Raw genomic sequence first — 24,655 nt, forward strand, 5'->3', positions numbered from 1 at the left:
AGCGCTGACAAAAACTTTTTGAGGCATTTTTGTTTCTTTATGGATAGTTTTTTTAAAAAAAACCTATTACTTAAACTAGACTCACACATATTAAGGCCTCTGTAATGTGCCACCAAAACATGTATTTTTTTTTAGAGAAGTTTGTTTTTGTCAGAAGTTGTGAATCTGTGATGGTTTTTTATCTCTTTTTTTCCTTTTTTGTTACAGGATGAAGTACATGAGAGGGATAGGTTCAGTGACTTCTTGCTAATAAAACTGAGAGATGTGCTGCAAAACCAGAATAATTTAAAACTAATTCTCTCTAGTGCTCCTCTAGATGCAAATCTCTTTATTAGGTATTTTGGAAGCTGCCCAGTAATACATAGTAAGTCTTGATCTTAACTCTTAAGTCTGAGTATACCTGCCCTGAGACTCACAGATCTTACTAAACTGTAGCAAATTATTCTGAGTAAAGGCACATGATTAATACACTGAGAATTCCAGGAATCCTTGTTCTTTCTGTATGCAGGTTTCTTGTTTCTTGACTGTTTGCACCTCATTCAAAGTGAAGTGTTTGAGTCACTGGGAGTTCTGTAAATGCAGGTACATCCTGCCCCCCCTCCACTCTTAATTGAAGAAGTAGGAAGAGGTTATTGAAGTTCTGTCTTCATGCTGATACAGGACTTAGGAGCTACATGAGTGTGATATATATCAGTGCATTCCAGTAGGATCTTACTCTTCAGGCTTTGTGAAGGTTGTCACTGGTTACTGGATAAAACACAGATAACTGTACCAGTTCAGTTCAGAAATACAGGCTTAGGCAGATTGGGTTTCACATGAAAAAAGAATCACATGATTCTCTGATTTAAGGAAAATTAGTAGTTGTTCATCTAGGTAAATATTCAGAAAAGACATCCAGTTTTGCTTAGTTTGTTTGCAGACTCAGTTACCTGCAGTTAGACTACATTCAAATGCAAAGAAAAGTTACCATTATTTGCTGGTTTAATTTCATTTGACTGATCTTTAGTAAAGCCAAAATGTAAATGCGTGGGAGATTGCGGGTTTTTGTGGGTTTGCGGTTTTTGCCCCACCCTCCTGGCTTGCAGGTTTTCTGCATGGGTGACCTCCTCTGGCACCTTGCAATCCTCTTACTTTTTCAACAGTAATGTCCAACTTTAATGTGTTTTGAAAAGTAGCTTTTAAGAGAAATGCTTTATCTGACAATCAGGTAGACTCTCTGCATGTCAGCCTTTTTAAAAAAAATCTCAATGGTTTTAGGAAATGGGATTGCTTACTGGTTTATTTTAGCAAATGTTTGTGAGGAGGAAACCTTTTTTTCCTTCCTTTTTTTGCAGATGGAATTGTTTAGTTCTCAGTTTTGAATTTCTGCCCAGTTGAATAAGGTTTGCAGCTTGTTGGAGACAGGAATCTGGAAATTACACGTGATTTCATGTTCTTTGAATTTTTTTTGCAAGGGAGTACCTCGGTTATGATTGTTGTATGACTTTCCAGTTTAGTCTTTTTGCAGCTTCCTGTTCTTTCAGATCGGTCAATTTGTGTTGGAAAATCTGCTGGCAATCTCTCCCAATCTCTCCAATTTACCACAGTGTTTGTGCTGGTTATGTAACAGGCCAATAACAATTCAAAAGATATTTTTTTCCCGTTTTTTGTTGTTGTTGTTGTTTTGGGGTTTTTTTTTTGGTTTTTTTTTTGGTTAATTTAAGAATTAAAAGAAGTGGCTTTGTCTGTTAATTTAATATACAAGGTTTGAGTCTCCTTCAGCAATACGGCTGACAAAATCCTGACCACAGAAACCACATTTTGTGGCTGTGGATCGCTGTAGTACACAGAGTTTGTGATCAGTGTTGGAAGGCTTCCTCTGTGACCAGCTTCTAAAAGTATGTGAATTGTGGATTGTTCTTTCTGAAGGAAAATCCTGAGTGTTCCTGAGTCAGGTTAAGGAACAAGAAATCAAAATGTAGAGATTTTAATCTTCATGCAAAAAGCATCCTGCAATGTCGACAGATAAGGTCTAGAAAACAGTCCTGTTGAAAAAGAGATCAGGATAAATTATCAGAAGGTAAAGGCCGCTGGGATGTCTCATCTGTCAAGAAGTATTCAGTAAAGAAAGCTCAGCTTTGCTGAATTAGTAGAGGACATGGAGATAAGGCTGCCTTCTCACATGATTCTCATGAAAAGAAAGGAGTTCAGTACAAAGATTTACTGTCTCTGTGTGGAACCTTGCAAAAAGCTGTATTAATTGCTTATTATTTAATTACATTTTTAATCCAGATGGGAGACTTACATGGCAAGTTCTTGTTTGTAAGCCTAAACAAAAACAGCTGTTTTCTTTTTCTCGTTTAAAAAAAAATTGTAGTTAATAATTGTCAATCTTACGAACATCTGCTGGAACACTTCATAAAATTGAAGAGGTTGAGGAGAAACAAGGTGGCATTTGATTTTGGAAATGTTTTGTTTTGTACAGTTTCGAGAAAAATAAACTCCAGTGAAGGTAGTTTTTTAAAAAATTAATTCTGTAAGTGAAGCTGGTGAATATATGATCTTTTACGGATTTTTTCTATTTTAGTCCAAGGGAGACCTTTTGAAGTTAAAGAGATGTTTCTGGAGGACATTTTACGAAGCACTTGGTATACAAACAAAGAGATGGTGAAGTACAAAGAAAAGAAGCAGCAAGGTCAGTGGACTTGTTAATTCTAAGGGTTGGCAATGAGAATCATTGATTGAACAAACAATTAACAGGATTATTTTCTGTTGAAATTCCAGAGTCAGGAGATTAAATGAGTGTGATTTAGATGACAGCAAGTATCTTTAAGCTGTCAATATTTACATTATGGAAATAGTTTATGCAATTAAAGAAAAAAGATCACTTTGATTCAGTGGTTGCATTCTGTTTTCACTCAGTTGATGAATGTCATCTTTTTTCTAATTATTATGCTGTAGAGTTATATATAACTGGGGGCTCTGCCCACATGAATGCTAAAGAAGCATAGGATGCTCTGTACCTTTGGGTGCAAATTAAAGTGCAGCTATTAAAGCAGGCATGATTTTGTACATCTTGCACTAAATGGACAAGGTATTCCCTTCAGTAACATTTTTCACTGCTTTCTTCAGGCATGGATGTATTTTTTTAAGTGTTAACACTCTTGAGCTAAACATCATTGGTTTTAAGTTGATTAAGTAGATACTGCTTCAGAAGTTTTCCTGGCAACTGAAAGTAATGATCCCAGTGATTATTTAAAGGAAAAGTAAAAAATGCAAACCCCAAAGCTATAACATTCAATATCCAGTCCTAACTGGGTATTGATCACAGTGCTCATCTCTGATCACTGGGGTCAGAAAAGTTCAGTTAGGACACTGGTGTTTTCTGATGTTTCTTCCACTGGTGTAGAAAAGTAAGTTGTTACATGCAGGGACTGTATCACTTGTCTTCAGAATTCCATTTGTGGAAAAAGATCTGGCCTGAGATTGTGTGGAAGGTGATTACTTAAGGAAGATACTTTGAATGCAGTAGTTTGGAATAATGGAGGTTTGGGGGGTTAAACACCAAAGTGTTGGGTTTTACCTCGTTTTTATAGCCCTGGTGCAGTGCACTTTGGGTACCCTTAAACATGTCATTTCTGTTGGACTGGTAGTAGCATTCTAGACTAAAAAAAGATGTTGAATGGGTAAAACTTGGTAAAACCTGCTGTGACTAACTTTTTTAGTAGAAAACAATGGATAATAAATATGACTCTAAAACTTTCTTGGGGAATACTTTGCATTCTAGAAGAGAAACAGAAGAACACTCTTGCTGAGTGGTGTTCAGCTCAAGATAACACTAACAAAGGGACATCTCGGAGACAAAAATCGGTTCCAAGGACAAATGAGGAGTACAAACGGTTGGATGATGGCGGTGACACAGTATTTAATCAACTGGTAAGTTTTTTCTTTAGTCGGAAGAGATGTTACAGGTGTTTATATTTGTGTTGTATTACTAGCCATTTAAAATCTGTTTTCTAAAGTTCTGTTGAATCTTTCAGGACATTAACGTATTTTAAAGATTACTTGATGAGGATGAACGGCTCTAGCTGAAGTGTGCTCTTCAGTTCGGGTGGTTGCACACAGCTTTTCCTCAGATCAAATGGCTCGACTGCCATTGTGTTCGTACTTGCGTATGACAAAATCAATGCATGAACTGATACCTGAGTGCTGGGTTTCTGTGGCTGCTGGGAAAAATAACCATTGCAATTCTTTGTGGGTAATGTATGAGAATAAAGACAACTCTTGGAAAAGATGAAGCTTTCAATATTGTTTTTTATCTTCAGACTGAAAAAGATGTGAATTGCCTTGAACCGTGGATAGTAAAAGAAATGGATTCCTGTCTTTCTGACATCTGGTTGCATAAAGATATTGATTCGTTTGCTCAGCTGTTAAATCTTATTTTAACTGAAAATGTCAGTGGTAAGTTTCATGTGTTATTGCATAAGAAAAGAGCAACCTCAGATGTACTTAGATTTTTATGGCTACTTTTATCTCCAGTTTCAAATGGTGTTACCTTTGCATTCTGATGCTGACTGAAAAATGATAGGGCTAGCAGAAATAATGAGTTGTTTAGTTAGTTATTGTTTTGAAGTATTGACAGAAGTGTGTTTCTAAAACAGTGTAGAATTCATATGAACTAACTTCAGAGATAAAGTGAGGAAACAAATTCTCTTTGGGCTGGAATTTGAAAGCAGTATTTGTACTATATTTAGATGAAAAAATAACATTTCTACTGGGTTTGCTGGCTTTTTTTTTTTTTTTTTATTTCTCAGTTGATTATAGGCACAGTGAAACTGGTGCGACTGCTCTGATGATTTCTTCAGGGGGAGGCTTTTTGAGTCAAGTAGAACAGTTGATCAGCATGGGAGCAAGTATCCACTGCAAATCATCTAATGGCTGGTAAAAACAGAGAAACCAAAAGATAGATTTATTTGTCAATATAGGAGAGAGGAAGAAAATTCTTTAACATCTAAATTAATTTGCTAGCTTATCACACTGCTGTAAGAACTATAGATTTTGACAGCCTCAACAATTTCTAACTCCTGATAATCACATTGTTTTCTGTAAATTCTAAATTGAATTCTTAATTACATGGTCTTGATTGTGAGCTATAAATTTTGTTTCAGTAGGTCTTGTTTAGGATACTGGTTAGTAGAACAACTGTAATCTACTGAACTGAACCAAAATATTTGGCAATTCCTATTTTCATGGAGTTACACATATCAGAAGATCTTTCTGTTATGTTTCTAAATATATTGTAGCATGTAAAAATATTTGTGGATCTGTAGAAACTCAGGTTTTGTGGTCATGGAGTATGTCTTCATATAAACAGGGAAGTACAGTAAATAATTGTAGTATGGAATGATAAGAATTAGGATTCCAGGGGTCTGATATTTGGTACTAACATTTGAATAACTTGGGGAAGAAATGCAATTTAAAGTTAAAAGGGTGAACTGCATAGTGAGGACAGCTTCTGAAAGACATGAAATAGCCAGATGTTATGCCTGGGGTGTGACTTTTTGAGATGACTTCAAGGATACTGCAAACAGGCAGGTCTGATCTCTGCACCATTTTTAAAGGAATGGCACCTTCTTCCTCCTCACTTCCTTGAGCATGTTTGCTCCTGTGTAAAACTGACATTCTGTTGTGGTAAAGAACTGTAGTCACCTAAAAGTCAGCTGTTAACACCTATTCAAGCACTTTCAAATGGGAAGTTGCAGATCCAGCAATAACAGTACTGATGTCAATACAGAAATGGGTACAAAAGTCTGATGTCAATTGCCTCTCCTGATGTGCTCTTCATATGCATCTTTTGAAGTGAAAAGTCTAATAAAAATACTTGTGCAACTATTTCAGGATGGCTGTGGACTGGGCTAGGCACTTTGGACAGACAGAGGTTGTTCATCTGTTGGAATCCTACAGGTAAGCTGTAACTGTTTTGCAGAATGAGTTGTATATGATATACATAGAGTTGTGATGGGAAATTTGAGATTTGTGTTCTTCTAATCAGAACAGGTTTTAGCTTTTCATGCTCTAAAATCTGGACTTAATAGCAATACCTTTTTTTAAGAATAGGAGTATTTCAAAAAATAAACAGCAAAAAAGTTTGTACTCAATAGCATATTGTTTATGCTTGCACAACTTGCTAATTCTATACTATGTACCATTTTCTTTTCACATGCTTATTTTGGAAACAAATCTGTAATGTGTTTTTATCTATATTTTTTATATGCAATAGGCATATTAAAGAAAATTTGCAGAAGTAATGTGTACACTAGGCCATTCAAGAATGATTTTCTGATTAACTTACAGTTGTCATACTTGTGGTAGTGTTTTGTAAAGATTATCTCTACTATAATTTCTCTTAGTGTAGTTTCTGCTAGTGGGAAATTTTTGGAGAAGACATATCTCTCAAATATTTTTACTTGAACAGATAAACGAGAAGTATCTTTATACTTTCCTTTGCTTATGGTTGTGTTTCAATGAAGTTGAAGAAAACTAAAGTTAACACTAATAAATAAAGTGGCATCCTTCATTGGGTTAACATTGGAATCAGTAAACAGTAATAGTATGGTGATTCCCTTCTGCAACACTTAAACATCAGAATTCAAGACCAACAGTCTTGAATTGAGTTGGTCTCAATCTAAGTTTGATTTGATGGCTCAATGCAAACCCGAAGGGGCAGCCTTGATTCTGGTGTATTTTCCTGTTACAGCGCTTCATTTGGATTTGGAAACATGGATGAAAGTTCCAGTTCCCTGGTCCAAAAAAGTGCTAGTGACCTTAGTGCAGAGGACAGAGAGCTACTGACAGCTTACCATCACAGTTTTGATGATGAAAAAGTGGATCTGGATCTGATAATGCACTTACTTCACAGCATCTGTCATAGTTCTGATGCAGGTAGGTAAATACCTAACCAGTGGTTGTGGATTTGACTTCTGATAATCATGCTCTTTTTTCAGCAATCCACAGATGTTAAAACCTTCTGAGTGCTATTCGACATGTATTTGAATTTTCTGTTTAACTTTGCAAACCCACTTCCTTTTTTAGGAGCAATTTTAATATTTCTTCCTGGGTATGATGAGGTAGTGAGCCTGAGGGACCGCATTGTTTTGGATGACAAGAGATTTTCTGATAATGCTCACAGGTAAAACCTTTAGTTACTGTGGTTTTTCATTGCTTCTTTTAAGGATCCTTAAAATGTTCCTTTTGTCTTGCATTAGATACCAAGTTTTCGTGCTTCATTCAAGTATGCAGACTTTGGACCAGAAGAAAGTGCTTGAAAGTCCACCTTTTGGCATCCGCAAAATTGCAAGTATTAGAGGACTTTTTCCAATGCCACAATGACCTATTTTGCCATTGCTTTTGCAGTTATTATAGTTTTGGTGGTTTTGGGTTTTTTCTTTGCAGATTCTTTCTACTAATATTGCAGAAACCAGCATAACAGTCAATGATGTGGTGTTTGTCATTGACTCAGGAAAGGTGAAAGAGGTAGGACTGCCTTAAATTTTCCTAGTGTGATTCTAAAACACACAGTTTATAAATTTTGGAGAACTTTTTTTTTTTTTATTATTACTTTACAGTAAAGTGAGAAAAAGCTTTTACTAGCTGAGAGCTAGTGCCTGCCAGGCAACAGTCCTTTCTGAAAGGCTTCAACATGAATTTGTTTTAAGACAAATACTGTAAGCTATCCGTCTCAAAAACCTTGAAAATCTTGAATTTCAAAACTTGTGGAGCATTAAGATACTAGAAAGGAGATACCCTCATTAATTCACTTGAAATTGAGAAGGTACCTTTGTCTCAGAAGCTGCTGTATATATTACTATTTCATACTTTTTAGAAAACTCCTGTTGGTAATCTAACTAACTAGTAACTTGTATTTCATGTACCCTATTGAGTTTTCAGTTTGTATTCCTTTCTTTGTTTTTCTAGAAGTCTTTTGATGCACTGAGTTGTGCTACAGTGCTAAAAATGGGGTGGATTTCAAAAGCCAGTGCTATCCAGAGAAAAGGCAGGTAATAAATGCCTCATAGTGGTTCCCATTTTGCAGATATGCACAGTCCTTTCTGTTTAGAATAAACCACACAACATAGTAATTGTTTCTGGCCTATTCCGGTGTTGTGTTGCATAGAGGCCAACACTGGTTCTCTGCAGACGAGTAGGCGTCAGCATGTATTTCCTTGGAATAATCTCCCAAGTTGTAGAAAAGTGATGCTCAGGCATTTCCCAAAGGTCTGGGTTGTTTTCCCCCCATTAATTTGTTCTCCTTCCTCTTTCTCCCACGTAGCACCCGCAGTCACAATGTTTTCACATCATGTGTATGGGCAGAGGACTGCCTATTTCACTTTCTCCAAGCTATCCATGACTTAACAGGCCATGATTATATTCTTCCCAGCACTGTGGGGGAGGGCTCAGAAGTTTATGTAGCAACAAATGCCTGTTTAATCAATCATATTGGCATTAAGCTGCATGTATGCACATAGATGTATATGACTGAGAGAATTTGCTCATTCCTCCCTCATTCACTCACAAGTTACTTCATCTTTATTCTACCTTTTACTCCAAGGATAACTTCTGTTTAGGGGATGTGAGGGGAAGCAAGAAAGTTTGCAACTGGTTCCTTACAACAAAGGATGATTGAGATTTGGACTGGTCTTAGGTTAGCAAAAAACCCACAGCACTTTACATTAGAAAAGCCTTGTTTTTCTTTCTCCAGATTTCTCAGTGTTGGGTTAAAATTACAGTAAAAAATTGCCACACTCTCAAAAATAATTAATGATTAGGAAATTCTCATGTTGCATGTGACCTAACAACACTTTCTTCATGGTAGTGCCTCTTCTTTTCCATTCTGAGTTTCTGTGTCTGTTTGTTGGCTTTTGGTTTTGTTTTTAGAAAGAAATCCTCATTTTCACAACTTCCCATATTTTATTTTCAAGGGCTGGGCGCTGTCAGCCTGGGGTCTGCTTTCATCTCTTCAGCAGGCTCCGATTTCAGAATATGTTGGAATTTCAATCTCCAGAACTTCTAAGACTGCCGCTTCAGGTGCATGTTCAGTTAGAAACTATAACTTTAAAAAATACAATGTCCTCAAACCATACTACTAATTGCAACAAATCATGTGTTTGGCGGCTGCTTCCAAATCTTGGTAATCTTTTTTTGTACTGCCTTTTACCTTGCAGGAGATCTGTTTGTACACAAAAATTCTGGCTCCAATTAATTGTCCAATTGTAGACTTTCTTATGAAAGCTCCTGATCCTCCGCCTGCTGTAACTGTGAGAAATGCTGTGCATATGCTTAAGGTCAGAAAAGGAATAAGTTTAGATGGTAATTGTGTTTGATCCCAAATTTGTGGTGTAGCAGTTTACTGACTTCAGTTTGTACTGAAGCTGTTTTTAATTACTTAAGGATGTTTTGAAGTTTTGCTTGTTGTCTGTTTTCATTTTGTGTGTGGGGATGTGTTTTTCCATGTCAAGGGAAGAGAGTGCTTCAAAGTCTTGTCTCTGTTAATAGTCTGACTTGCTTCTTCAGTGTTTGGAAACAAGTCTAGTTAAAGTCCATTATTCACATCCTTTTTGCTTTCACTGTAAATTGATTTTGTCCACTGTACCCATCCTCCTCTCCTTTATTTGTTTGTTTGTTTGTTTATGAACAGACCATAGATGCCCTGGACCCTTGGGAAGATCTCACTGAGCTTGGTTATCAGCTGACTGAATTACCTGTAGAGCCACACCTCGGTAAAATGGTGTTGTATGCTGTAGTTCTGAAGTGCCTGGATCCTGTTCTGACCATTGCCTGTGCTCTTGCCTGCCAAGACCCTTTTGTGCTGCCCACGCTGGCCTCCCAAAAGCGTGCAGCCGTGCTGTGCAGGAAGCGTTTTGCTGCCGGGACATTCAGTGACCACATGGCCCTGCTCAGGGCTTTCCAGGTAGTCTTTCATTTCAGAGAGTACTAATCACAGCACATCACCCAAGCAAAATGCAGATGTACCAGTTGGATGTAGAGTGGCGGACTGTGATTAAGTCCTCAGAGAAGACTTTCTTTTTGCCTAGTGCCTTTCCTGTGTATTGGACTCATAAATTTGTGAGGGAACCCTTTTTGTAGTATGTTTTGTTTCAAACCCTAGAAAATTTTGAATGTTTCAACAATGTGCCTCTTTGCATCCTACTACACTGAACTTTGAATCATGATCTTAATGTAATGATCTTTATTTATTGTTTTAATTTGACATAATCATCACTAGAGTGAGCACATAAAGAGAATCTAATTGTTGAACAGAAAAAATAATCTGGTTTGATACATTAACTTTTAGAGTGGGTTTTGCATTCATTTTATTGACATAAATGTAATCTTTAAAAAAACACCTGCAGTTTTTAGTTTAAGTCCTTCAAATTAATAGGCAAATGTAAAAACATTTTCAGGCATGGCAGAAGGCACGCAGTGATGGCTGGGAGAGAGCCTTCTGTGAAAAGAACTTTCTGTCCCGAGCCACAATGGAAATCATTGCAGGAATGAGAACACAGGTGCTTGGCCAGCTTAGAGCCTCAGGTAGAGAAGTTGGAAACAATTTTAACGTTGTTTTAAAGTCAAGCATATAGAAATTGTAACAAAAATCATGTTCACTGGTGTAATTTTCCTTAATTTGAAATACACTGTCATGCACACATTCATGCAGGGTATGGTGCAGATGAGGAATTGTGGCTGATCAAACTGAAAGCACCTTCATCTCCACATGCCACTGCGTTTCATGTTTTAATGAATTATTCCCATAGGAAATGTCTTTATATTGTAGAAAATAGTGGTATTCTGTGTCAGTATGAAACCCCTTATCAGGAAGGATTTCAGTGTAATGGTTTCTTCTTGGTGCTGTTAAGGTTGGCAGTGGTGAAAAATGCAACAAAGAAGTCATTTATTTCACCTTTTGTTTCTGACTCCTTTTGAGAGCCAAACACAAGGTAACATGGCACTGTTTTGTCTCTTTCATTTGTCAGGTTTTGTGAGAGCCAGAGGAGGAGCTGATATTAGAGATGTTAATACTAACTCTGAGAACTGGGCTGTAATTAAAGGTGCCTTAGTGGCTGGGATGTATCCCAATCTTGTGCATGTAGACAGAGACAGCCTGGTGTTGACGGAACCAAAGGAGAAGAAAGTGCGATTTCATCCTACCTCTGTTCTTGGTCAGTCTCAATATAAAAAGGTAAAGACACTTTGAATTCATAGTTCAAAAAAAAGGGCACTAAAATCTCTCACGTGTTTTAGAAATGTCTTTTCCTGTTTGTCAGTACTTCAAAAGCAGTATAGGCATTTAACACTACAGCTTTAGAAAATACTGTTCTACCCAGCTGATAGAATTGGAGTTGATTCATTTTTCTGTCGTTTCAGTTAGTCCTTTCTCTAGATGGAAAAGGCAAAAAGGCAAAAAAACTGCCCTGCTATAAAATTGTTTTAAAGATATAATGATCCCTATTCTTAAAAGCAAGTTTTTCTCTGAAACTCATTTTTAACATTTCTTTTTAAAACAACATATTTTGTTTTACCATGGTAGGATAATTGATGAATCTGGTTGAATTCTCACACTTTTTTATGTGCATGTGCGGCTTTCGGGGGGTTCTCGCTGCTGTCCCCCGTCCCTCCCCGGCCCCCCGGGACCCTCCGGCTAGCTGTCCCCTCTCGGGGCCGGGGTTTTCCGCGGTCCCGCTGCCCTGGGCTCACCAGGCAGGGCTGGGTTAGCACGGTCCGAGCGGCAGCGTTGCCTCAGTCGCCGCTAGGATTCGAGATAAAGAGACCAAGAGAGACCAATGGTATGCTTGTCCAGAGAGGTTGTATTGCCTGAACGGTTGCAGGGACCAAAAGCCCCGGGCTATTGCCCAGATACAGTTTTATACAGCAGAATTAAGAGTTAAGGTCTAAACAATAGAGACAGTTTTCATCTTAGGCACATCAGAACCGCCCCAGGGGCCAGGTCCAATGGGAACTGCTCAGGGGTGGGGAGAAAGGGGGTTTAGAGAGGAATGCTGAAGCAGGACTTTCCTTAAACAATGGAGCATACATAAATGTATCTTTTCCCTCAGTTTCTCATTTCCAGGGCCTTCCTAAAACAATGGGGCATACATAAATGTATCTTTTTCCTCTGTTTACCATTCCCAAGGCCTTTCTAAAACCTTCCTCCACACTACCATGCCAGCATGATAGCAACATGCATGTATATTTTTATATGTATATAATTGTACATGTATTTAATTCTCAAAATACAGAATCATAGAATGGTTTGTGTTGGAAGGGACCTTAAAGCTTATCTCATTCCAGCCCCTGCCATGGGCAGGGACACCTTCCACTAGTCCAGGTTGCTCAGAGCTCCACCCAGCCTGGCCTTGGGCACTGCCAGGTTGAGGCACCCACAGTGTCTCCGGATAAAATGAGAAATACGTTCAAATTTACATTAATTACAGGTAGAGGGTACAATAGCCTGGTTTTACCTGCTCTTCCACAGATTGCCCCAGCAAATGGACAAGCTGCAGCCATCCAGGCCCTCCCCACAGACTGGCTTATATATGATGAAATGACGAGAGCTCACAAGACAGCAAACATCAGGTGCTGCTCTGTTGTGACACCTGTCACCGTGGCCCTCTTCTGTGGACCAGCCAGACTGCAAAGTAATGCCTTGCAGGCATCTTCATCCTTTCAAGGTACACTGGAGTCTGGATTTGGGATGTTTCCATTGGTATACATCAGCGTGTGACATGCAGAGCTTATTTTTAAGTAATATTTAATACATATATTGGCTGATTCTGGAAACAGCGCTGTTATAATTCCTGTAGCTATTCAGGAAGAGTTTGTTGGTTCTGTAACAAATCTCTCCATTTTGGGATTCCTTACCTATTCAAGTCCATAAATTACACAGTCGTAGGGTCTCAGAAACTGCAGTATAGTTTGTAAGGAAAGAATGCAGCCACAATATCTAATGAGAACTGTAGTATTGGTACTGAGAAGTGTAGTATGCATGTTCTCTTTCTGCAGACTACTTTATTTGAATCATTGAACCAGATTATTCAAACAGAATAATTTAGAAACAATCAGTATGGCAAACAAGTCATGTTGCTTCTAGCTAACACATACATTTTCAAGATATGTTCTACTGATAATTTTTAATTTCAGTTAACTGTACTATTAACTGTAAGTAATAGAGAATATATTTACATTTCCTTCTTTTTTTCTCATTTAAATTGAGTCCTCTTGGAATGGAAGCAAAAATAACTGCTTCTAGTTGTCATAGTTTGAATCAAACTAAAAGTCCAACTTATTTCTAAAGCTTTCCTGTCTTGCTTTTAAACTGTGAACCTTAGAGTAGTACTCATGCTGACTGAATTGCACTTAAGAAAAATAAAGAATCCTAATTAATAGCCATACATATTTTTTTTTCTTACTGGGTCTTTAAATCTGCTGTTTTACTAGGAAATAGAGGCATGTGTGATTTTGCCAACAGCTTTAGGCAAAAGTTGTATAGTGGCCTGTGAAAACTGGTGAAGGTACATGAGTTGGGTCACATCATATCAATCCACGTTTTTACATAGTAGGACCTTCAGCAGGTCTGGCTACTTGATTGCTGCTATCTGGAGCAAAGACTTTGCAGTGTATTTGCAGAAAAGAAGAGGTAGTTTTACAAATGTTTACATTTAAAGTCAATTTTAGAAGGAAAAATATTGCTGGTAATATAGTAGTATGCGGGTTTTTGTATAGAAATAATAGTAGAAAAAATATGGAAATTCTGATGAACCTTTTGTCTTTAATTCAGGGGGAGGGGTATCTAATGATAGCAGCGACAGTGAGATGGAGGACAGGACGTCTGCTGATCTGGCACTGCTGAAGCTGGATGAATGGCTCCATCTTAAACTGGACCCTGAAGTAAGAAATTACTCCTGGGTTTGCTTCATGTAGAGGAATTGTAAAAAGATGTGAAAAGGTTTTTGTAACATTTGAGTAGCCAAGAATTTTCTCCAAGAATGTCATGGTCCATTTAGGTCTCTCGAACTAGGTACTCTGTGATTTAACCTTTACTTCACAAGCTCATTAAGAATTAAACGGCTTCAATCCCCTTTGGCACAGAGTTGTCTGTTGCATGAATTTGTGTATTCAAAATCCAAGTTGCAGTGTTTGATCACCTGTCACCCATACCTTTCTCTTCTTTTACCTGTCAGCAGAAAGAAAGAGAATAGTCACCTAAGTCAACAGTGAGAGTGCTCATCCCTCTTCCTCCATATTGGTGTGGGTGTCCTGTCTCTCACAAAAGGGAGCAGGAAAGCCTCAGCAATCCAGATGCTGTTGGGTCTGTTTCAAAAACTTTCTGGGTAATATGATGTTTTATATCTGAGCTTGGCAGTTTTGTCCCTTTCCACAAGTCAGCAGATTCTGAAGAGACTGGCAGACAAAAAATGATGACTGCAAGGGACAGCAAGCTGCAGGTGACAGTGACAGCATAAGGGCCCTTCTGCTCCTTCTGGCCTCCTGTCCTGCCTGCATGGTGCTCCATCAGGCCGTAGCACAAGCTGGGATAAGCTAAAATCTGGACAGGAGCTGAGAGAACAGTCACATTGGCATATTGTGTTCTTCTTTCTCTGAGAGGATAACCAAAATCAGATCAAAAAAGGAGCACTTGAAGCTGAAGTTGCTGAGAGAAAGTTGCTGTCAGATTTTGGAAGGATACATTTCAAATCCTCTTTGAAATAGAAGTCTTTATGTCATTGAGGAGCTGTGGCTGCAGTTTATGGGTCATGAAACACACAACTTTACCAACTCTAATAATAATACTCTCTCTCCTAGTCATGTCCAGAAGAGTGATTTTTAAAAATTTATCGTAATGGAAGCGTTTCTGGTAGCAGAATTAGACAATAGTCTTCTGAATTTAGTCATCACACTTGACCAGGTGTCGATGTAAGAAAAATATCACTTAGAGCTCTTTTCCATCAACTATACTGAAGAGTGCATGAGTAGAGACTGATTTGAGAGGAAGGGCATAAAGCATGAAAGGATTGAGTTTTCTTGAAAGATAAGAAGGAAAAAAAAAGTCTGTGGAATTACAATACAAAGCTAAGTTTAGTACAGAGCTAAATGAAATGTTTCCAAAATGACCTTGTACCCAAGGAAAAGAAAGCAAATTAACATCATAGTTTAAATATGGATTATTCCCCTTCCCCAAGACCTTAGTCTTGCCTTCAATTCTGGGCTCTGTTTATATTGGAATGCCAGGTGTTGCTTGATAGGGAAAAGACAGGGTTCTCTTACCTGTGTGATCTAATTTTCATCAGTATTTAACAGAATTGGAATTCATTGCAGGCTGCTGGTATGCTGCTGCAGCTCAGGCAGAAGTGGCACAGCTTGTTTCTGCGTCGTATGCGAGCTCCTTCTAAGCTGTGGTCTCAGGTTGATGAAACAACTGTAAGAGCAATTACAGCTGTTCTGAGTGCTGAAGAACAGTCTGCAGGTCTGCAGCAGCCTTCAGGAATTGGCCAGAGACCAAGGCCTGTGACTTGTGAAGAACTTCCTTTGGCATCTACATGGAAGTCAACCAGCAGCAGAAAAAGCTCAACAGAAACAGAATTGTCTGACTCCTCTCATGCTGAAAAGTAAGATGCTGAGGTCTTCTGCTTACTGTAGGTTGCAGTTTATGTATACAAGTATCACTTAAGTTTCTGCTAGTAATAGGTGAAAACAGTGGAAGTACATTTGGAAGGTGTTATACTGTTGTATGCTGCATTGTAATCCCAAAGAGAAGTATTTCATACCTGGGGCTGCTGTTTGAGAGAGCAGTCAGGAATATTGTCCATGAATTGTGATGTTTGAGAAGTAGCAGAAGAAGTTTAACAGTAGCATTAAAAAGCAATGAATGGTCAGTATGAGTTTTTAGTTAGGTTTAATAGATGTTGTAGTTGCTGTAATACATGGGGTCATGCTGTAGGTGGACAGGTCGATGTAAATTGTTCAGTGACTGCTTGTGAAACTCAAGGTATGTCCTTTGTAGGGTTTCAGTGAAATCTTCTTCTCCTGCACTCCACCAGCCAAAGAAGTACAAAGAAAAAGACATTTTGCTCTCCGGACAATCCTCAGATGACAGATCAGCTCAGTCCTCAGTAAAACCTGCAGAAAGCAGTAGCTATTCCAGCCCCTGTGCTACTCCTTCTTCTCCAGTGTCTGGAAAGGTAGAGTTCTCTAACATACTACCCTGCTCTTCCAAAATAATAGAATTTCTTGCTGATATCATTCTGCAGTTAGGTATTTTACTGATAAATTAGGAATCTAACGTAGCTTTTCATTTGTAACACTGCATAATACTTCCTTCTGGAATTTAAAAATCTAGACTAAATATCCTTGTTTCACTAGTTTAATACAGCAAAAATAATTTATGGACTGCTGAGGTAAAGCTATCCAAAGTAGAAAAAATGAGATTTAAAAAAAATCCCAAACTTGTTCTAATAAACGTGTAAGTTTTTTTCAACTAAATGAGTATATTATATACATACTTCTGAAGTTTTTGGATTCTGCCTTTTTCTGCATTCATAATAGATTTTCAGTATCAATACTGATTCTGTCTTACCTGCCTTACTAGGACTGATTTTTGTGATGGTTATTTTAACAAAGCACACATTTTTAATGAGATTACTGTGACAGTTGTCCCTATATACTTGAATAGTAGACTGCAGTAACACGAAGGAGATCATTCAGAGGAAACTTCATGGACTCATTGGAGGATGTAGTAATTCCTCTTGAATCTTTCAGCTTTTAAATTAAGACAGCGTAAAAGGAAGAAAACATGTTTCCCGAATATAGAAATGCGAGTAGTGTGCTGTAGGCTACACTCTAGGATGATGAATTTTGGTGTCATCTCAAGGTCTGTCAGATTTTAACCAATTCTAATTAATCACTAGGCTTTTTAATCCTATTCTGCTTCCTGCCCCCTATTCTTGTTTCCTGCCCCTCATGGATGAATTACTGTGGAAGGGGCTAACAGCAGGCCTGTTAGCTAAAGGAGCAAAAAGAAGCTGAGAGGCAAGAAGCTGATCAAGAGCTCTCTCCAAGGCTGCTACCAAGGAGGCTGAGAGAAGAACTGGAGAAAGATAAGGAGAGAACTGCAGCTGGATAAAGCATTTTCAGAAAGTTAACTAAAGTCACTGTTACTGTTCACCAGTGGTGTTATGTTGATTTTTTGTGGCCAACAGTTGGGGTAGAAGAAGTATAAACAATTAGAAAGTTTATAAAAGGTCATGTTCGATAATAAAGAGTTGCCATCTGAGACCGCCTGTGGTCTGTGCTTTGTGTGGCGACCGCCTCACGATGCAGTGTATATACCAGTGACAGCTGGTGCCCACCGCGTGGAGCAGCAGCCTGAGCAGCGTGGTCGGTCTGGAGCCACGCGGGGTCCCAGCGACTGGCAGCCCTGACCCGCTGGGGAGTGGCGGGGGAGGCGGCGCTGGTGCAGCTGAGAGTGGCGGGTGGAAGCCACAGGCAAGTCCTGACCTGATTTTCTCCTATCAACACACCTGGAAGCAGGTGAGGCAACAACTAGTGATAATGGGAGATAAATCTAAAGAGGAAGAGACTGTTTTGGCTACATAGAAAGCTTTGTTAAGAAATAAGGGAATTACTACTTCAGACTATGCCCTTTGTAGTATATTGCTGTGGGCTAGATCATAGGATTTTGCTACTGATCCTGACACAGCATTTAGTGTTAAAGGTTGGAAAAAAAGTCAGGAACAAGCTGTGGGAAGTCACCTGAGCGGGAGATAAAACTATTGTCAATCTAGTTGTTACTTGGAGATCGCCTTTTGAGGCATTAAAGGAATGGAAAACAGCGGGAACAAGCAGAGTACAAGGTGGATGAAGATTTGGGGTTGATAAAGGAGTCTGATGGGAGGGATGAGTCAGATGGGGCCTCTGATGGGGAACTTGTTGCATACATCCTTGAAGAAAGTGCAGGTGCCCATGGAAGTTACCAGGCAGGCTACCAAAGCTTCCAGGAAAGTTGCCAGAGCTTCTGGGCTGGATGCTGAAGCTTTTGGGAAAGCTGCTAAGGCTTCTGGGCAGACTGACAGAGTATCTCCTTCTCAGACTCCTAAGCCTCTTTATCTCAGCTGCACAGCAGCTTTCAGCGGTGCCTCTATACACTGCACCACTGCGCCAGTTAGCGGAAATGTCTTTGGCAGAGAGACAAACCCAGCTGTCTGCCCCCTGCTCCCCTCTGACGCTGTTGAGGCAGGATGGGAATGAACAGACTTTGTTCAGAAGGCTGAGACTATAACTGATTTATTTCAAAATACATCACTCTTTTATACAGAGCTTTGTGCAGACCAACTCTATTGGTCCTGAAGTGAAAACATGTCACCCTATTGGTGTGCAGTGGATGACGTACAGTAGTAAAACCTAATTATAAACAATGTGAACAAGAGAGATAAAGAACTTACATTCTTTCTCAACACTTTCTCAAGCTTCTACCTGGTTAGAAATTTATGGTTTTTCTTTGAATCTAAGACCTACACCCCTCCACTCTAGCCCAGCCATTTGCCCCCCACCCCCCTCTGAGCTGCATGAACAGTTGCAAGGTCGTATCCTCCACTGCTGGACAGTGACAGGAAATCGAGTGAAGAGTCACCCGCAGTAACACCTGAGGTGGGGCAGGGAACTGTTGGCAGTTCAGCTTCTAAGAGATCTAGCCCTACTGCCCCATGGACTTTGCCTCTGTGTCAAGTAACTGTGCTTCCATGACAGCCTCAGAAGTTTTGGGAATTTCTTAGGAAGAAAGCAGCTGAATAAAAAAATTGGGACCTAATAGAAAGATTTGGTGCCCCAAAAGTACCTCAGGAGGAGAGTGTTAAGGCAAATGTTGCCTGTGATAATCCTATGGCTTTTCCAGTTTTTAATGCAGTTCCTGGAATAGGGCAGGATGACAGTCATCATGTCTTTGCCTGGAAGGTTGTGCAAGATCTCCAATTGAAAGTGGCTCAGTTTGGTATTAATTCCTCAGAGGTAATGCAATTAATACATGTAATTAATGCAGTATGCTTGTACCTTATGACATCATGCATCTTGCTACAGTTTTATTCCAACCAGTACAGTATGGTGTGTTTCAAGAAACTCGGAGGTGAGTGGCTGAGCTCACAGCTTTAACAAATATGCAGCTGCCTCAACACGACTCGTCATGCTGTGGGTGTTGATGCCTTATTGGGCACTGGGCCTTTTGCTAACCCAGATTTGCAGGCAAGGTGGGATCCTTCAATTTTGACACAAGCTCAGCAAATAGGCATGAGTGCTTTAATTAAAACAATGGAAATGGCAGCTCCAAAACAGAGATATGTTACTATACAACAAGGGATGAGAGAACCATTTTTGCAGTTTGTGGAAAAGCTTGCTGCAGCTATTGAAAAACAGGTAGATAATGAACCTTTGTGACATAGATTGTGTATAGAATTGGTGAAAGAAAGTGCAGACCCAGACTGCAGAACGATTATTGACACCTTACCTGGGGAGCCCACATTGCCTGAAATGGTTACTGCTTGCTCAAAAGATGGTTCAGTAGAGCATAAAATGACAGATCTTGCTGCAGTTCTAAGACCACCACCGAAATGCTGTAATTGTGGACAGCAAGGGCATGTAAGGGCACAGTGTAATACCCAGAAAATAACATCTAAGTCAAATGCAAGCAGCAATGTTATGTGCAATCATTGTGCTAAATTTGGGCACTGTGCACGAGTAAGTATCATGCAAATGGTCAGCTGTTGCAGGGAAATGGGAAGAAGAACACGAAGGGGTGTGTGGGGACACAAATAACCTGACGACCATTAACAGCAATTATGGGCCTTCCCAGCACTGTAAAGCTACCCATTTGCAAACAGTATTCAGGAGCAACAAGTGGGTCCACAGGGATTGATGTACCCACCACCGACACAGTAACTATTTTGACAAAAGAAATCTGCAAAGTGCCCCATGACACCTATGGCCCAATAGGACGTGGATTGAGTGCATTTCTGATAGGGATATCAAGTACTACACTTAAAGGTATTCATGTGCATTTAGGACTTATTGATGTTGATTATTTAGGACAGAGTCATGCTATGATATGAATTGATGAGTGCCCTATTACTATTCAGAAAGGAACTTGCATCACTCAGCTTGTAGCCTCTGTGAGTTTTGTTCCCAATACGGTAAGTACCTCAAGTGTTCCGGACTGAGAAAGTAACGGAGAACCATCCAGAAAAGACATGCATCCTCACAGCCAGTGGATATCATCCAGGGACCGTATCGGTAACAGGTTTGATTGACACTGGAGCAGATGCTACAATACTCTCGTGACTGCGTTGGCCTCAATCGTGACCTCTCACTCGTGCAAGTTTTGGACTGATGGGGTTGGGTGGTTCTACAACAGGTGGCTTGTCAGCCATTGTAATTCATGTGAAACATCCCGATGGCCAACAAGCTAACATCAGACCCTCAGAATTACTGGGATTTTTAATTACTATTATTACAGAATTGCTATGGATTTTTAATAGGAGCCACTGTGATGCAGGGTGGTGAATGTCCAGTTGTAGCCTTGACATGGTTAACAGATAAACCTGTCTGGGTTGATCAGTGGCCCCTTACTACTGAAACGCTTACTGCCCTGCAAGAATTAGTCACAGAACAATTGCAAGTGGGTCATATTGAAGAATCATTCGGCCCCTTGAATACCCCTTGTAATAAAAAAGAAATCAGGAAAATGGAGACTTTTACATGATTTACAGCACATAAATGCTGTAATGGCAACAATGGGAGCTTTACAACCAGGCTTTCCTACACTGACAAAACCTGGCTAAAATATGCATTGAATCAGATATATATCACTAATACTTTCTGAAAGACTAAATATGGTCTGCAATAATTCTAAAGTTCATCAGCTGCTTACATTATTCTTAAAATGTAAAATTGTACTGCTCTCAAAAGTAAGAACCTTCCTCAAACTCCTAAGTAAAAGGTTGTTTGAAACGTATTCTTTCAAACAAGAAGTGTTTCTCAAATATTTTACAAAACCTAGTGAAAATATTATTTTCTTGCAAAATTTCACATTCCTGTACAGACCCAAGCCAATTGTGCTTAAGCAATCATAATTACTCATACTATTACTGTGTTCTTCTACGCTACAAAGTACATATTATTTAATGTCAGTAACTTCATTTTATAAGCTAAATTAATAGTTTAAGACTTTCCATTAGGAATCAAAGTGTATCTGACAGTATTTCGGAGATTAAAATGTGTGAAAATACCACAAATACATAAAATTGCAGTCCTATACAGCATGTGAACATAGTAAAATACAATGATCATGACAGTTACATTTTTCCATTCTAATCTTTTTCTGAAGCTTTGCATGTGAAGAGAGCCTGACAGAGGAATGGTTGAACGACAAGGGACATGATACTGTAAAGTTAATCCAAATAGGGAGGGCTACGTGACTGCTGCAAAGTTCGCATGGCCCTGAAGAATAGATGATGTGCAGAAAGCAGGATATTGAAATTGCTTAGTATGTAGAAGTAGATAGAGAAGAACAAAGGGGGTACTAAGCTGTTCTAACTGCAAGGCCAGCCGGACAGGCATGTATCGATCATAACGATACTTTTAAGATAATAGTACAAGTCACATAGCAACCAATCATGAACTTGGCTTTTGCAATATGTATGAGCTAATTAACGAACATATATAAACTATGTAATCTGTTACAATAAACTGAGACTTGATGATCATGATATCATGAGTCTTGTCTCCCGCGGCATTTTCCTCTAACAACTGGCGCCCGAAAGCAGGGACCTGATCCGAGCCTAAGGCGAGAGGGGTGCTGCGTTGGAGTGCGGGTCCTGCAGCTGGAAGGACGGCGAAAATAAAGAGAAGAGGCGAAACGCTCTTCTCCGCGCCCTGAGTGACCGTAGAAGCGGGCTCAGCCGATACGTGCTGCCGAAGCCTGAAGGAGCCAGCAACGGTACCGACGTAACCATGGAAAGGCAAGCAGCATATGATTTATTTAGTGCTTCTCTTAGAAAAAGGCAGATTAGGGAGATTGACTTAGATAAGGATCTCCCTTCGCTATTGCATCATGCTGAGTCTTACGGCTTTTTCTTTAACCCCCATAGTGTTCATGAACTTTCAGAATGGAGAAAATATAGGGATAAGTTGTGGGAATTAGTGTTAGATGAGGATAAACCGGGCAAGAAAATGAGTAAACTTTGGAGAGTGGTTGATAACGAATTGTTAATGTGTCAGGCAGAAAAGAGGGCGGTGGAAGTGATACGGACAGCTCTGGAGAAAAATAAGGAATGTAAACCCTCGCTTCTCTCCAGTGAGCCAAACCCTCTGGTTCTCACAAATTTTCCCATTCCCATCTCTGCTTCTGAAATGCCTGTACCTCCCATAGACACTAGTAGCATTGAGGTGCTGGAAATTGAGATCCAAATTGCTTTATGGCAACGGGACTGGGATCCCAAATTCACTTTTTGTGAACGGGAATCAGGTAGAACGGAGCGGGCGCGGGGCCAGACAGAGCGGGGCCGGCCAGCACCGAGCCGGAGGCGAGCCCGGGGCGGAGCGGACATCAGCCGAGAGACGGAAGGCTCCTTGCTGCCGAGCAGCAGCGCAAGGGGGGAGAGGGGCGTTCCCGGGGCTCAGCCGCGCTGGAGCCGGAGCAGGCGGGGCGCGGCCGTGGCGGGGGTGTCTCTTCTCCCATCCACAAGGTGACACAACAAGGACGGGAGCGAGGCGGCGCCGCCCCTCATCGCCCCGCAGCGCCCAGCAATGGCGGCGGAGATGGCGGCACAGTCCTGGTTGCCATGGCAGCGACAACGCCGAGAGCAGCAGCGCCACCGGTGGCGGGATGGCAACACTACAGCAAAAATTTCAACAGCATCTTCCCAATTTCTTACAAGAGTCAGAAGACGTAATGAAAAAGTACAGCAGTACCGAGTGTTTTCCAAGATACCAAGAAGGATGAACATTATGTGAATCAATGTTATTTCAAATATGATATAGATAAAAATCACTGTATAAAGATAGAAATGTTAGTAATGATTTAATTACCAAAAATGTCTCTGAAAACAAAGTTAAGAAAATGTCATCTGATGGAATTTTAGTATTGAGTTTGTAATCTCTGTCTTTGGGTTTTTATAGATAATAATATAAGTAATAGTGATTTTTAAGTTTTATAGATAATACGATAAATAGTGATTGTTAAGTTTTTGTAAGTAATGATAAGTAGTGATTGTTACTAATGTTATATGAGTGCTTTAAAAGGATTTGCTTAAACTATTTTAAACATTTCTTGTTAATAGGTTGATCATAAAATGTGAGTTGTCTGATTTTTGTGATAAGAATTATTATTAAAGTATTAAGGTATTAAGGTGTTGTTATAGTATTTACAGTCAGTTTTCATATGTTTTATTGTCTCTTTAGGTGATTGATTACAAGATATTTTTTCAAGATCCTGTGTTTTTGATTTTTTAACTACTCATGTGTTTTCTTTATCCAATCTTTTATGCAGCTGCAATTCATCTTCCTTTAAAAATTCATTGTCCAAATTTTAGTTCAAGATTTCAGACTTCAAATTTTCAGATTTCTGAAGAAAGGGTTTGTTGTATTTAGAGAATTTTTGTCTTGAAAGAGATTTTAAACAGGTTCAATTATTTGATAGTTTGATAAAGTTTTAATAATAAGGTTTTTTACTTATAACTGTTATTTCTAGGACTTTTGTTTTATAATGTGTTAAAACATATCCTCCAATTAGAGTTTGAGCTCTGGCCAAGCTCTGGCTCTACGTGGATGGTGTGATTGACCCAAGTGTTTTCTGCATCAAAAAGTATTCAAGTCCTTTTGGCTTGACAATTTGACCATGTAGGGCAGCTGAGCCTCAAAGGGAGTTTTGGAGAGACATGATCCGAACATGTTTTATCCAAATCTCTGATGTTTTAAGGTTTATCAGCTGCTGCAGACTCTGGGATGACAATTTGATAGTGTAGCACTTAGTAACTGTGATTTTATATGTAATATTAATTGTGTATTATCTGATTGATTTTTATTTGTTGTTAGTTTCTTTACTATATGCATTGTTTTGTTCTTGATGTTTTTTCATGTTTATTATAAAGATGTTGATATTTCCATTTCTTCATGCAAATTTTAGGAAACAGAATTGAGAGAGGACCCTCCAGTCCCTGTGGGGGGTGTTGAGTTTGTTTGTGTTTTAGCAGGTGCAGAATCTGGATAGATTTCATTGAAGAATGTTAAACTTATCAATTTCAAGAGAACACTAATCTCTCCACAAGTAAATCAGAAGATGCACAGCAAAAGTGGATTGTACAAAGATTTGTGTTTCACCCACAGAAGATTATAGGCTTTTAAGTTTTTTCATAAGTGTGTCTTTAATTATGTTATAGACTTTTTTACTAAGTTTTAATAAGTTTTAGTAATGCCTGTGATTTTTCTGTTCATTTTGCCATTGCTTTTCAATGGCAAAAGAAAAAAAGGGACAATCAATTAGATAATCAAAAGCATAACATTAAGTTTATCATAAATATAGTTTGTATTTAGAATTAAATTTGTTCCTTTCATGTTAAACAGAACAATCAAGAACATGAGA

At 39.1% G+C, this 24,655-nt stretch overlaps 1 protein-coding gene across 1 annotated transcript in view; it reads left to right on the top strand.

The window, feature by feature from the left end:
- LOC144248260 (3'-5' RNA helicase YTHDC2-like) overlaps nt 1-17,295 on the top strand; it is a 31,509-nt gene extending 14,214 nt beyond the window's left edge. The window contains exons 7-27 of the mRNA XM_077790247.1: nt 208-364; nt 2,567-2,674; nt 3,767-3,915; nt 4,305-4,440; nt 4,794-4,920; nt 5,878-5,943; nt 6,737-6,921; nt 7,072-7,168; nt 7,245-7,332; nt 7,432-7,512; nt 7,954-8,036; nt 8,958-9,063; nt 9,201-9,320; nt 9,674-9,946; nt 10,440-10,566; nt 11,010-11,215; nt 12,509-12,704; nt 13,811-13,920; nt 15,349-15,638; nt 16,034-16,211; nt 17,011-17,295. Of these exons, the coding sequence (XP_077646373.1) occupies nt 208-364; nt 2,567-2,674; nt 3,767-3,915; nt 4,305-4,440; nt 4,794-4,920; nt 5,878-5,943; nt 6,737-6,921; nt 7,072-7,168; nt 7,245-7,332; nt 7,432-7,512; nt 7,954-8,036; nt 8,958-9,063; nt 9,201-9,320; nt 9,674-9,946; nt 10,440-10,566; nt 11,010-11,215; nt 12,509-12,704; nt 13,811-13,920; nt 15,349-15,638; nt 16,034-16,211; nt 17,011-17,055 (2,928 nt within the window). The 3' untranslated portion in view covers nt 17,056-17,295. The remainder of the gene's footprint in view (nt 1-207; nt 365-2,566; nt 2,675-3,766; nt 3,916-4,304; nt 4,441-4,793; nt 4,921-5,877; nt 5,944-6,736; nt 6,922-7,071; nt 7,169-7,244; nt 7,333-7,431; nt 7,513-7,953; nt 8,037-8,957; nt 9,064-9,200; nt 9,321-9,673; nt 9,947-10,439; nt 10,567-11,009; nt 11,216-12,508; nt 12,705-13,810; nt 13,921-15,348; nt 15,639-16,033; nt 16,212-17,010) is intronic.
- Nucleotides 17,296-24,655: the final 7,360 nt, after the last annotated feature.

Source organism: Lonchura striata, chromosome Z, assembly GCF_046129695.1.
Source record: "Lonchura striata isolate bLonStr1 chromosome Z, bLonStr1.mat, whole genome shotgun sequence".
In the NCBI taxonomy this organism is placed as follows: domain Eukaryota; kingdom Metazoa; phylum Chordata; class Aves; order Passeriformes; family Estrildidae; genus Lonchura; species Lonchura striata.